Source organism: Patagioenas fasciata, chromosome 5, assembly GCF_037038585.1.
Source record: "Patagioenas fasciata isolate bPatFas1 chromosome 5, bPatFas1.hap1, whole genome shotgun sequence".
NCBI lineage: Eukaryota > Metazoa > Chordata > Aves > Columbiformes > Columbidae > Patagioenas > Patagioenas fasciata.
In genome coordinates, this window is record NC_092524.1 from 16,250,898 (window position 1) to 16,264,432 (window position 13,535).

At 39.6% G+C, this 13,535-nt stretch overlaps 1 protein-coding gene across 10 annotated transcripts in view; it reads right to left on the bottom strand.

Annotated features, from left to right (window-relative positions):
- KCNQ1 (potassium voltage-gated channel subfamily Q member 1) overlaps positions 1 to 13,535 on the bottom strand; it is a 404,259-nt gene that overhangs the window by 84,044 nt on the left and 306,680 nt on the right. The window contains exons 18-19 of one of the 10 annotated variants that reach the window (XM_071808983.1): positions 5,688 to 5,731; positions 4,803 to 5,406 (exon numbers count right to left, since the gene is read on the bottom strand). The exons of the other annotated variants lie outside the window; for them this stretch is intronic. Of the exons in view, the coding sequence (XP_071665084.1) occupies positions 5,708 to 5,731 (24 nt within the window). The 3' untranslated portion in view covers positions 4,803 to 5,406; positions 5,688 to 5,707. Of the gene's footprint in view, positions 1 to 4,802; positions 5,407 to 5,687; positions 5,732 to 13,535 lie in introns of those variants that run through there. 10 annotated transcript variants of the gene reach the window in all.

Here is a 13,535-nt window from a genome sequence, read left to right on the forward strand (position 1 = left end):
CTGTTAGCTCACACTCCCCAGTAGCAAAAACCCAGGACTTTCACTTTGCCTGATATTCAGGACTGGTGTGGGTTATGCCAAGACTGAGTTCACCACAAGTGAGTACAGAACACTTTCCCAGCATTGCCAATTAAATCTGTCTGAGCCAAAACAACACAGAAAACCTCCTCTAATTCAAATTCAAACAGGACAAAAACATCTGTATAAGGATGGAGTAGGAAGCACCTGGAAAAAAAGTTATGGCTGAGGTGAGCCTCAGAACAGTGGGGAAATGAGATGATAAACATGACTGAAGACTGGAGAGAGGAAAGGAAATCAACTTTCAGGCCACAGGGCTTTGGAAGAAAAGAAAATCTGGTAAAAAAACACTGAGGAACACTCAGTAGAAAACATCAAATGTGGCAGAAAATAGAAAGAAGTCTTCATCCATCAAAACACCTTTGCCTGTCGTAGCCTTGAAGGGAAGCCACAGTTAGTAAGGCTCACCAGCCCCTGACGGCAGCAATAGCAAACACGTTGGGTGTGTGTCTGGCCCAATAAACCACTACCATGGTTTATTGAGCTACTTGATTCATGCAGGCAATAGGAGTTTGGTAGAGGAGACTGGTGATCGGTAGAGGAGTCTCCAGTCAGTTGATGAGATATGACATAACCATACACTTGCATTTAATGAACCTTCTCCTTTGTTCTGATAAATTTCTGAAAATCTAGGCAGTAAGGATTTCACTGCACACTTGTGTTTTATTTTTTTTCCACAAGCTTTCCCTGTCTCACTAGCACCCAGAATAGACAGCATTTAGGGAATTAAATAGCAGGGATGAACAAAGAACACATCGCTTATTGGATCCTGCTTTATCCACTGGAAAAAATGTACGTGCAACATTAATTTTATTTTTTTTTGTTTACTCTACTCAATTTAAGGATATGCATAGCTGTATTACCTTGCAAATGCATTGATTCTGTAAATGAGATGCTCCAGTTCTTAACACAACCTTTACTGAAGAAATTTTCATCATTCCTTATAGTCCCTGTGGCTTGCATCTGCTCCTGTTATATTCCATGTGAGGTACATCACAGACTCATGTAAGAATGTTACTCTACTCTCATTACTGAAGCTATTAAATTGCATTTAATGTTATTTGTGATCAGGAATGCTTCCACAACATAAGAGAATGCAGTAACACTTTTCCCAAAACCTACTATGCCAATAAAGTTGTTAGAAATAACCCCCTATCCAAACAGAAAGGCAGAATGAGAATCCACCTATTCAAGGACTTGCCTTATCTAGCAAAGCAGCTTTATTATTCACTCATAGGCTAAATGAGTTTATTGAGGAAACACAGAGAACCCAAATCTAGGCACTTCTAAACATTAACCGTAATCCCCTTCGAAAAATTAAAATGAAAATGTTTCTTCAGTAGGTGGTATTAAATGAAAAGTCTACCGACATGCTGGACAACATCATAGCAGAAAGCGACATAATAGCAGACAAAGTCAGGTCTGTGGTGCCTGCATGTCATATGCTGTGACGCTTGCACCCAAAGGAAGAACTTGGACCTGAACAGGGTATAGGTTGGGTATTCCCATACACCTCGGTCACTAGCAGGAATGCCTCGCCAGTGCTTTCCATCCCACTTGTAGCCACGTGCATTGTATCCCTCCTGTTGGTCACTGTTTATCACCAACCTTGTGATTCTGCACTGATTGCTTACAAGAAACAATAAAATACCAATACAATAACAAAAAAAGTGGTTTATATACTTTGACTTATTTTTGTTTATGCATTTACAAGCTGGAACAAAGGAGTAAAAGCCCGAACTATGTGACTGTCCAGATCTCAACTCGACCTGAGCAGACAGCCCACAGGTTGCCTTCTAGAAATAGTTATATTACAGTATGTAGCTCAATATTAGCACAACACCTACAGCTCAGGGGCTAGGATTATGTGATGCTACCGCCTCAGAACAGACAAAACTGTAGCTTGATGTACACCAACCAAAGAGTGGGGGAGCTACCAAAATCAGTCAGAAAAAAACCCCAAACCTTCAGCTAGAGATTGAGGATACAAATGTCATGAGTTCCACATTTGTGCAGTTTTAATCTGGATTTTAGCCCAACGAGAGAACAGGGATAAGAAACAGATGAAGCACAATCTATATACAAGTCAAGGCAAGGCAGAGCTTTAATTTCTGGAGGAGGGAGAGAAAGGTAGAAAGAGAGTATCAGGAATGATACTACAGGATACAAACATTTTAATGCAAATCCTGCTATACGTAGATGAAAGTCGTTGGGGTTTGTTTGTTTGTTTCTTTTTCTTTTAGTCTGGAAAAGACATCTTTCAAACATAGCAGAAACACTGTTCTGATGACAAATTATATTTTTAATTTTATTATAATTGTGGTGTGTGTGAATTCAGAGCTGCTTCTCTGACAACATTTTATGTACTTTATTGAGACAAGTAGTTATCATCCCAGAAACTGAATTACTTCCCTCTTCCCCTCTCAGGGAATTCCTCCTGGCAAGGCATTTGCAACACAAGATCAATATAATTCATTTCCTGGAGCTGCTCTGACTCGCAGAGTTTTGTAATTGTTAGACACTAAACTTGCAACCAGAGATGTAGGTAGATACATTATTGCTGAATAAACATCACTTAAGTGCAAAGAAAAACTGGATGAATAATAGAATTGGGTCAGAATTCTCTGCTATAAACATGTATATTAAGTGTGTGTATATATATATATATGTATAAAGAAACTGCTGACACTGCACTGTGGAAAGCACTGCTAGAGCACTTTCGGTTGTTGCCAGCAATGTCACCATAAATCAGTAGGATTCTCAGGAGCAACTCTGCGGTTAACCTGTGTGAGGATACCGAACAACAGCCCATTGTTGCCACAAGAAGACTATTTCACACTTTTTGGCATCACCTTGCATACTTAGTGAACTAGATTTTACACCTATCTTTGCTTAGCTTAAGCAGAGAATAAAAAATAATCAGTATTCCATAAAGATCAAACCAAAACAGGCATCAGTCAAGATCAGGAAAAACACAACACTCTCTGCTCAATGACCAGCAGTTCTCCAGCCCAGTTGTTTAAAGACAAATATTCAAACACCTTTGTATCAGATGTACTTTTGGAAAACCAGGAACTGAGAGAAAAAGAGCACAAGAAATGCTTGCTTTTGGAAAGCTTTCATTGCAAGACCTGCCATCTATGGACACCCTTGCAAAAATTCAGCTCAGAAAAGACTGGTGTAACAAGAGCAAAAGCAAGAGATTGCAAGGATCTGGCAAAGCCCCCTGGGAACTGCAGCTCAGTGCTGCACATGGCAGCAGCCCTGGGCTCAGCCCACCTCCTCCGCAGAAGCTGTCTTGAGGATCAAGTCTTTCTAAGCTCTGGAAAAGGATGTCAGTGGTACAGTTCCAGTTCTCTAAAATGCCATTAATTTAATTCAGGCCTTAGGCTCATGATTTTACCAAAAACAAGGTCGCATAAGTACTCCAAAAATGTTGGGGCTTTAATGAGTTTGCTAAATAAACCATCATTAATTTGGTGGTGCTTTCTGAGTTTTGACTGATAGGGGAAGGGGTGTATGGTGCTCAGGAACAGTGAAACATCAAGTTTTCTAATATTTTAAATGTACATACTGTAAACGGCTAAGTTTAGACAGCTGTGTTGGCAGAGTTAACTTACTGATATTCAAGGATGAGCTTACACACATTGACACAATTTGCAAACTTCTCCAAATCATGTGGAAAAATGGCCAAAATCAGATTCTTAGCATTTTATTTTCTTCATGATGGAATGCGTTCTGTAAATTACCACAATGAAAGAATGAAGCAGTATGCAACTGGAAACTTGCTGAAAGGCTACAGCAAACAAAAGAGGAGATGCACTTCCTCACTCATTTGATGAAAACAGGAAAACAAGATTACAAAAACACAAAGCTTCACTACTGCATCTCTCCCAATGCAACTACAAGTTGTTACTTGAATGCAATATTTCTAAGAGCATGTTTCTCCCTGTCTTGATCTGCCTGAGGCAAAGCTTCTGTAATCTGCTGGAGTAACATGTGAAGATGATTTAGTAATTGTAGAGTGACACCTTTAGTTTCAGGAAGAGGAGAACAAGGTGAATCCTCTATTTGTCAAAATAACTATTTAAGATCCTTCATCCTCAGATTCAAGGTGCATTGCTGCACTTGCTCCCAGAAAAATGGTATATCAAGATTTTTTGCATGAGACACCATTCCCCATGCGTATGCATGTGAACAACCAAAGCACATGGGACTTTCTGTGAAGGAAAAGAAGATGTGGATTGCCCTCAAGTCCTCTGATTCCCTGACAGCCAAAGGAAATTTTGTAAGGAAAGCCAAGCGTACCCTGGGCTGCAAAGAAGCGTGGCCAGCAGGTTGAGGGCCACAAAAATGATCAGAGGGCTGGAATACCTCTCCTATGAGGACAGGCTGAGAGAGCTGGGGTTGTTCAGCCTGGAGAAGAGAAGGCTCCAGGGAGACCTTACTGTGGCCTTTCAGTACTTAAAAGAGGCCTATAAGAAAGATGGGGATGGACTTTTTAGTAGGGCCTGTTGTGACAGGACAAGTGGTAATGGTTTTAAACAGAAAGAGGGGAAATTCAGACTAGATATAAGGAAGAAATTTTTTACAAAACAGGTGGTAAAATACTGCAACAGGTTGCCCAGAGAGGTGGTAGATGCCCCATCCCTGGGGACATTCAAGGCCAGGCTGGATGGGGCTCAGAGCAACCTGATCTAGTTGGAGATGTCCCTGCTCATTGCAGGAGGGGGTGGACTAGATGACCTTTGAAGGTCCCTTCCAACCCAAACTATTCTATGAGTTGCAGAAAATTTCCTCCTGTTTAGTATTTTCTGAAGTTTTGTTTGGTTTTGTTCAAGGGTGGGTATTTTGCCCCCGCAAAGTTTTTAGGCATTTTGCCTGCTCAGCACTGTCTTGACACAAGGAACTGCTGGGATCTTAGAGACCCCAAGCTGATTTCATTGTTGAAAGAGTCACTCACCCTGAAGCCTTCATGTACCTTGCCTGGTTACCTTCTGACTGAATACAGATCTCTCTTTATACAGGAAACTTGAGACTCCATGGCACTGTTCCAGATGCTAAACAAAAAGAGGTTGTAAACTTTAACCAATCTGCCTCCCTACAACTAGCTACAGAGACTAATTTTTTGAAATCAAATCTTTTTGTCTGGAGATAGAACACACTTTAGAAGAGCTTTAGTTCTACAGACTTCCATGAACAAAACTGAGCCAACATCTTCTTTTCTCTGGTAAACTAGGATAATATCAGAAAGTCTTTGACAGAAGCAGTCAAATCTGAACTCCTGGAGAAAGCATCACCACCAGCAGTCACAGGGAATGGATAAATCTGATGGAAAAAGGAAGATGAGAAAAAAAGGATGAGATGCACAGTTCCCCATTGTGAGGAAAAGCCCCCTTCTCAGAGTAGAAAAATAAATCTCTGGAGAAAATATGGAAACTTTGATCACAGCCATCTTTTTCAATATTTTGTTTTAGAGTAATTGATTATTGATGCATAGGAGATAGCTAGGGATGACCAAATAACACATGCACAAAAAGTTGTCATTTGTTATACTCCAATACTGCAAAAATATGCAAATAAAAACTCATTAGTCAACTCCACCTCACCTGCTTTTTTCCTTCTAAATTCATGCTTGAGCAGTTTCCTGTACCTATATAGGAAAAGCAAAGTGTATTAGCAGCCTCAGCCTCATCCCTAATAGCATTTGGTAGAATAAAATTGGTAGCATCTACCAATTCAATACGATGAACAGAAAACAGGAGAAGAAAGGTCCCTTCTAGTTACTTTCCAGTTCAAATGGAGTCTTCTGTTTCTCCTTGAATGAAGCCTGATAAAACTATCCATGCTTATCTACTTCACGCTTTTAGCATAACATTATCCCAAATTACGGATAATTGAGAACCTTGTTGAACTCTACTCTTTCTGTTTTCATAGAGATTAGCAAGGGTGGGTTTAGCTCTTCTGATGCTCATTGTCCTCAATGGAAAAGCAGCTGTCTCGCCAACCATGCACAGGTAATAGGACATTATATTCCTTTCCAGAGGAGAGGCAGAGGCTGAGCATCCAGGGTGTCTGCCTTCACCTCTGAAAATCCAGCTATAGGGAGATAAAACAGGGAGCAACAAAACTAGATCTGCCTATCTTGACTTTATTTCCTTTAGCATCATAAATTATGGAAATCAACACAGAAGAAATTGTGTCCATTGGACAGTTTTCTAGAGCAAGTTAGTTCAGCTGACCACTATTATAGCACATGCATGGCTTTGTATTTTTTTTTCATGGAAGGTTATCGCTTATTTCTAGCTGTCCTGAGTAACCCAGTCACTGTAGCACACTGGCAGAGGACTAAAATCATGGTAGAAAAATTCACTAACCAACCACCTGGGCAGTCTGGCAAAAAAAAATCTCAAAACATCCCCCACGATCATAATGTTTTTTTTTTTCCTCCTTTTTTTTTCCCCCCCAGTAATCTTCTTTGTTCTTAAACAACTATGGCCGTTAAAGGAATATTATCAATTTAAAAGCAAAGAATGTGTTTGTTGTTGTGTTTTTCTTCTAAAAGAGATTTCTTATATATCCAGTGGAGCTTTTTGATTCTATGCCCAGATACCTACATTACAAAATATAAGACAAAATTATAGGTACATAGTGTGCCAAGAAAATCAACCCAGCATGGCTTGCCCAGGCTTTTTGAAAGAAAGCATGCATACTGTGTCACTATTATGATTTAAAATAGCTGGGCCTCCAAAGTTATAACACTACTGTCTATAGGATAAGTTGCCTGCAGATGCCTGTAGCAGCAAGCCAACCGATTAGCTTCAGGACTGCGATGAAAGCATGACTTTGATTTCTGTTCAATTTCACAGCTCCATTTCGGTACAAAACAAACCTACGATGAAATGAAAGAAAGCTTAGCAGGAGGATGGAAATAACCTGAGTCTTTTACAATAATCCTCATCATTATTTACTATGGAATGCAAACTTCTCAGTTTCAATGGAGAGGGGGATTTTCTATGGTAAAACAGAAGAAAATGGGGTTGCATTGTAAAAGCACTTCTGCTCCCTTTGGGTTGAAAAGAGGGGTCAGAAAAGCTTACAGTTCTCTTGCTAGAGGTAAATGGTAGTCTGTATGTATGTGCACACACATTGTCTTGCCAGAGAGAGCCCTCTCGCACACTTTCAACATTACCCTCTACCTTTTGCATCGATGAGAATCAGCACAACACCCAAGGAGCTTTTGGTTGTGCTCTGACTCTTGAACAGACAATTCGTTTGGAACTGGAAAAGAATTTTAATTTGTTGGCACTGTTGTTTTGTTTTGGTTTTTATCTTTACAGTGCCCCCCAGCTGCTTGGGGATCCAGGCCAGAAGCAAGGTTCAAACTGCTGCAAGTTTACCAGTGTCAGAGGCTTCAGTACGAGCACTCCCCAGCACAGCCAGGAGACACGCTCTGACCCCACCTCTCTCAGCCTCATTTGAGGGAGAGCTATTCAGCAGTGAGAGGAGGACCCAGAAACGACAGAGGAAGAAGATCCCTATTCCATGACTTACTGCCTGATAATTGTCAGCTGAGCATAGCTAATACAGTTTCACCCTTAATTAAACCAGTCTCTGACCTTACCTTCATACCACCTTCCATTTGTGTTAGCTTTCTTAGATCATTTCAAAAAGATACCTAGCTGTCTCCTAAACTGATGTGTATCATATTCTTCTAAGGGCTTCCTGGATGATTTGCTGACCATAATATTGGCACTGTTCCTACACTTTTCCACCCGTGGCCTAAAACTAAAGCATTTCTGAATGTGACCAGTACGTACAGTACTCTGCAAACATCACTTTACTCTAAAGAAATACTTATATGTCATTAAGTCATCTAAATTATTCAAAATACTCACATTTTGTCAATTAATAATAGACTTGTAAGAGTTTTGTACCAGAAGGAATCTCAAAATTATCCTGCCTGCCCCTTCCAAGGTGAGCAATAACTTCCTCCAGAAGAAACACTGATCAAAACATCACACTTTTTTTTTTAAATAAGACTGTGTATGGAGCAACTGCATTTTTCTGGACTTATATTTAACCCAATTTACCTCTAATAATTCATCTTGGTAACCAGTTTCCTTTTTTTTTTCTTTTCCCGCTCACTACCATCATACTACAAAACAGCTGAATCCACATTTCTCTGTGACAATTTCTCAACTTCCTTACTGTTGGGTTTTGGTTTTTCTTAGAGTATTACTCTATCTACTAGTTATTTATCTAGTATAGAAAATACCTGTGTTTTTGTGTTACTGCTGTAACAAATGTTTTTTATTTTATGTTTACACAAATCATCCAGGCTAGAACACCATTTTACTGTTTGGCATTGATAATATCCAAGTTCTAGCACCAGAAAAGTCCCATCCGAACGCATGACAGGGCTGGAGCTCAGAGTGCTCACAGCCCAGACGAGCACCCCAGGTTCCACTCAGAAACCAAGAGGGTTGAGGATGCCTATGTGGGTTTACAATATTGTTCAAAGCTGTGGAGAAATACACGGCAGCTGGAGAGAAAAATGAACTTAAATTGTTATCAAGTGGGGGCTGGACTAATTTCACTACATTATAACGTTTCTGCACTGCAAAGAGGCCATAGATCCCAAAGACTTCAACTCCCTAAGTGCACCTCCGTACATCTGAAGACAGAACAATTTTTTTTCTTTAAGTTTTTCCACGGCACTCATCAGTTTAATGCTTATTTGTTTCACAGTTCTTAATTAGCACAAACTCTTCTCAGGAAGAATATGGGGAATGTACAGATGGGGAACTTAAGTGTGGAAAAATTAAGGTCAGCTGTTTTTAAGGCTTCATTTCACAGTATAATTCACACTACATAACAGATAGCTCTTTGAGTATTATTACGAATGTAGCGGTCACTGATGTATCTAGTGAGGTATCTAATGCCATACAATGAAAACAAAATTGTGAAGGCTGCTGCCCTCCTCAGCTCATCTTGCAGCCCTTCCACGAGCAGTTGAAAGAAAAGATGCCAATCCTGTCGTCATCAAAACCAGTGAAGCATTCGTGAACAACTGCTATGCATGTGTTCACTGATAATAAATACCAAAGGGACAGGGAGAAAAAAGGAATTTGGACTTAGCACAAAATAATATACATCAAGCTGGGCTCTCTGGATTTATCACAACTAACACAACCAAAAAACCCACTCCACACCAACCAGAAAGAAGTTCTCATTCTGTTTCAGGTCTGATGTGATGATCTGTAATAACTGAAGTTGTACAGACAGTGCACAGAAAACAAAATGAAGGTGACCTTGTTTGCAGGACATTCACTGCCCTTTTGGTTATGAAGGGTAGCATAATTAATAGATCATCCTCTCCATCCTCTATGCAAAGGAAATTACTTTCCACTGCCTTTTTTTTTTTTTTTCTAGCTGCCATGAGATTCAGAAATGCCTCCGCACGGACATTCAGACGACTTGGATTCAAAACCAGGTTTGTCAACCACTATCTTGGAGCAGCCTATGAACGACCAATTCATTCTGAGCACTGGCTACAATCAAAAATGTGTTGCACAGATAGCTGAACCAGTGCTGCCTGTGCTAAAACCAGAAACAGTTGGACCTTTGCAAGCTAAAAAGCCACGCATGCATTTGTTGCCTCCCAAATGCTGCTCAATGGATCTCTGGGACCTGGACCAGTGAGCGTGCAGTGCATCAAGCTAGAGGGAAGAGCTAGAGGTCAGTGCTATAGCAGAAACTGCTGCTTTTTTGCATCAGTGAACAAATAGGCACTGCCCTCCTCCCCAGTCACATCTCCTACCACAATTCTTCTAAGAGTTCTTGGCAACATCTCTGTGGGACTGATTATTCAACCTCAAAGCCTAACGCAACACGAAGGAAGCACAGAGGTAGAGGATCCCTGACTACGGCTCAGCCAGTCTCTTTTTGAGAAGTAGCAAAAATTAATCTTGCCCATTTCCTCTTCTGTAAAACTGCTCTAGTTGAAACTCTCTAGAAACTTGGGAGTAGCAGAATAAAGGCTTCCTACAGTACTGTGACAACCACAGACACTGGTGGCACAACTGGAAAAGTTCCAGAAAACTTCAGCTATGATGAAGCAAGGACTCCAGCTGACATTTTAAACACATTTTATTTTTGGCGTTTTTGTTTTGACTGCCTCATTTGGCAGGATTAATATACATGATAATCAAGCCAAGTCAGATGCCTTTGTCACTAAAATGAACTAGAGCGGCACAACTAATACTCACGTATCTGACTAACCCAGGACAGGTACAACAACCAGAGATGAAGAACCGTCAAAAAATCTGCATGAAGCTGAAGCAAATAGGAGGAAAATTACATGTGAATGGTGGCTCCATCGTGAAACGATAAAACAGAAAAAGGACAGCCCAGGCAGGGCAAACAGCCAACCCACACTTGGATTGCTAGACATGTACAAACACAGTCATATATATAGATGTAACTTCTATTGTCAACATATTTTTAAATAGAGATAATTTTAGAATATTTATAAGGCTGTACACATTTTCAGTTTGGAAGCAATGTATATATTCACTCTTTTTCTATGGCTAGGCAAAGGGCAGTATTTATTAAGCGCAGTGTCTGACAAAACCTTTAGTGCTGTTAATCACACCAGCTTCCTTGATATATTAAGGTTATTACGACTTAACTAGATAAAGATGCATGTTGCTAAGCGAATCACCTTCTATCTGCCTAATGGAAACCAAGTGTTGATTTAAGTGGAGTCATCTGTTTTAAAAAGAGAGAGAAAGAAATTGAAATAAACCCAAGATTAACAGATGTCAGAGAAGGGTCAACGGCGAGCAATATTGGATCCAAGACTTTTAAAATAGAAGCTCGCATGAATATTTGAACTCACTTGAATATTTTTCTCTGCTTGACTGTGCAAATATAGTGTTTAATATAATTTGTTTAGCTTCAAATATTACATGCATAATTATCTACACATAGGACATTTTCTGTGTCATGTCAGCATGTTAAGTCCTGTCTACCCCTAAGCTCTTGGGCTACAAAATAATATTAATAGACTAATTTCTAATGATTTAAAATCTAACATCTAAAATAGTCCCAGTACATTTATATTGGCTGGGTTGGTGTGGTTTATGTGTTTATATATGCTGTTCTCAAGTACTGGATGGTTTTAGTATTAATGGGCTATGATTATGTTGAACACTGCACTAGCCAATGTAACTATTTAAAACTAGAGGGGCTTTTAAACACAATAACAAAAAGGAATGCTGATTTGTGGTTAAGTCCCAGACACAGCTTAAGTTCAATTCCTGGCTGTGCCACAGATGCCACTGTGATACCTCGGGCAAGTCACTTCCCGCACCTTAATTGTAAAAGAGGGAAACAATATTTTCTTCTTCCCTTCCTTTCTCTATTTTGTGTTTTCAGTCTGTCAGAGCAGGAGCTCTCATGCTATGATGAATACGCTGAAGCTACCACAAAGAAATTCCATCCAAAAGGGAGGCAGCTCATCAGAGCATCATGCCCATGGCACGCAAGGGCAATCCTGTTCTGCCAGGCTGGGCTGCTGGCTGGAGCTGAGCAGGGGTAGCACCAGTTATCTGGGGACAGACGGGTTCACAGCCCTGCACTAACTGCTGAAACAGTGGGATACTCTGAAGATGTGTAAAAAGTCATCATGATCATATTTGTTCCAGATTTTTATAGAATTAGTGCAAACCTTCATTTTCCTATTGTAAGATGAATAGTGATTTTGTCACAACCCCAGTGGGTAGGATGCAGGAACAGAGAAGGACTTGAGGAAACTATATTAACCATCCTGGTTTCCTGAGCCCTAGGACAGGTAGGTATACTTGGAACCACGTGTTCATATTCTATTTTTTATTGACTGCCTATTTTTCTTTCTTATCTCCCCTCTGACTCCTGTCGTCCTAAGCAGGAGTCAGACAGCAAAGGCTCCTTCTCATATTTCTCTTCCTACAATCTAAGTAGCACAGGATCATTTCTGTTTTGCAATTTTTATTTGGGGCAGGGGAGAAACAGATAGGGTGAGAGAAGGTATGGACTTTGCATCTCTGTAAGAAGGGGAATATGCCTTCCTCTACTCTGAATCTTTTCCAAGAACGTTCAAAGAATCTGTTCCAAGATTCTAACTTGAAAAGACTGCAGCCTGAATAAAGTCCTTACAACTCTATGCGCTTTCCTTCCCTGATATTCAACTGCAATGAAAATAAAATATTTTAATTCCAGCGAGATCATTCTAAAAATAGATCTTTGACAAGTAACAATTTCAACTTTGATGCATCTAACATCAGTAAAGGTTCATCCTAGTGTATCAAAACCTACATTTGCCATTTATGTTAAAATGTTATTTGGTTGCTCATCTGCAACACGTGCACACACAAAATGAAGTGATTATCATACAGTCATTTATTTTAATTTAACCTATTAAAAAAGACAAATAAAAGTCTTCTGTGTAGCACACTGTGCGCACGTGTTGTTCACTTAAATCCTTTTTCTCTGATCCACTCTACAGGGTATTTAGTCCATACAACTGTTCCACATTTTGTCTCGGCATATTCACCATGCATTTCCCGCCCACATCAAATGTAAACAGTCTATGCACAAGAGTGATGGAGGCTACGTTTAAAATCTTGCTTGGGTTTATCTTTGAATGCCAGACAAAGCAGGCTTTATGTGGTTTAATAAAAGATCGAGTCATCTCAACTTGCAGACCTTGCCTCCACTTGCGTATCTACTCAAAAACACAAACAGCTAATTTCCAAACAAGCAATTAATCTTAAGATTGTTTAAAACATTATCAGCTGGTAACACATTATGTCATTCTTCCATTTTCCCCCAAAATTCCTAGATTTTATAAGATCTATTGTACGTTACCTAAAATTCCTATTTCACTTTTGTCTTTTTACTTTTCATAAAATATGTAGAACATCACAGATAACTGCATGTGACTTAATGAACAGAACTTGATTAGTCATTGCTTTTTGAATACTAGCACAGCAACTGAGTGTGAGCTTGAACCACCTTCAGACACTTTTCTTTAGAATAAAGATAATATTTTGTCTTGCTTAACTGTATTTTACAGCATTTAGGAAGTGTATACTCTCAATCCTTAAAAATAAGCCAATGATCATCAGTATCTTCACCAACTGTGGCTACTCATATTCAATGCCAGATTTGTTTTTTCGATATAATCGCATTTCCCCTGATCCAGGAAAAGACACTTCAGAAACAGACTACAAAACATCACGATAGCTTGTAACACTGGTCTGTAGGCCAGGTTTGTAACTGTATCTAAGCTACTGCACCTAGAAAATATCCTACAGGTTATAGATACTACACAACACTGTGTATATTGAGCAATTCCAAAATTAACACAGAAATTGTTTTTCATTTGTGCTGTGGTAGGATCTAATTAACTT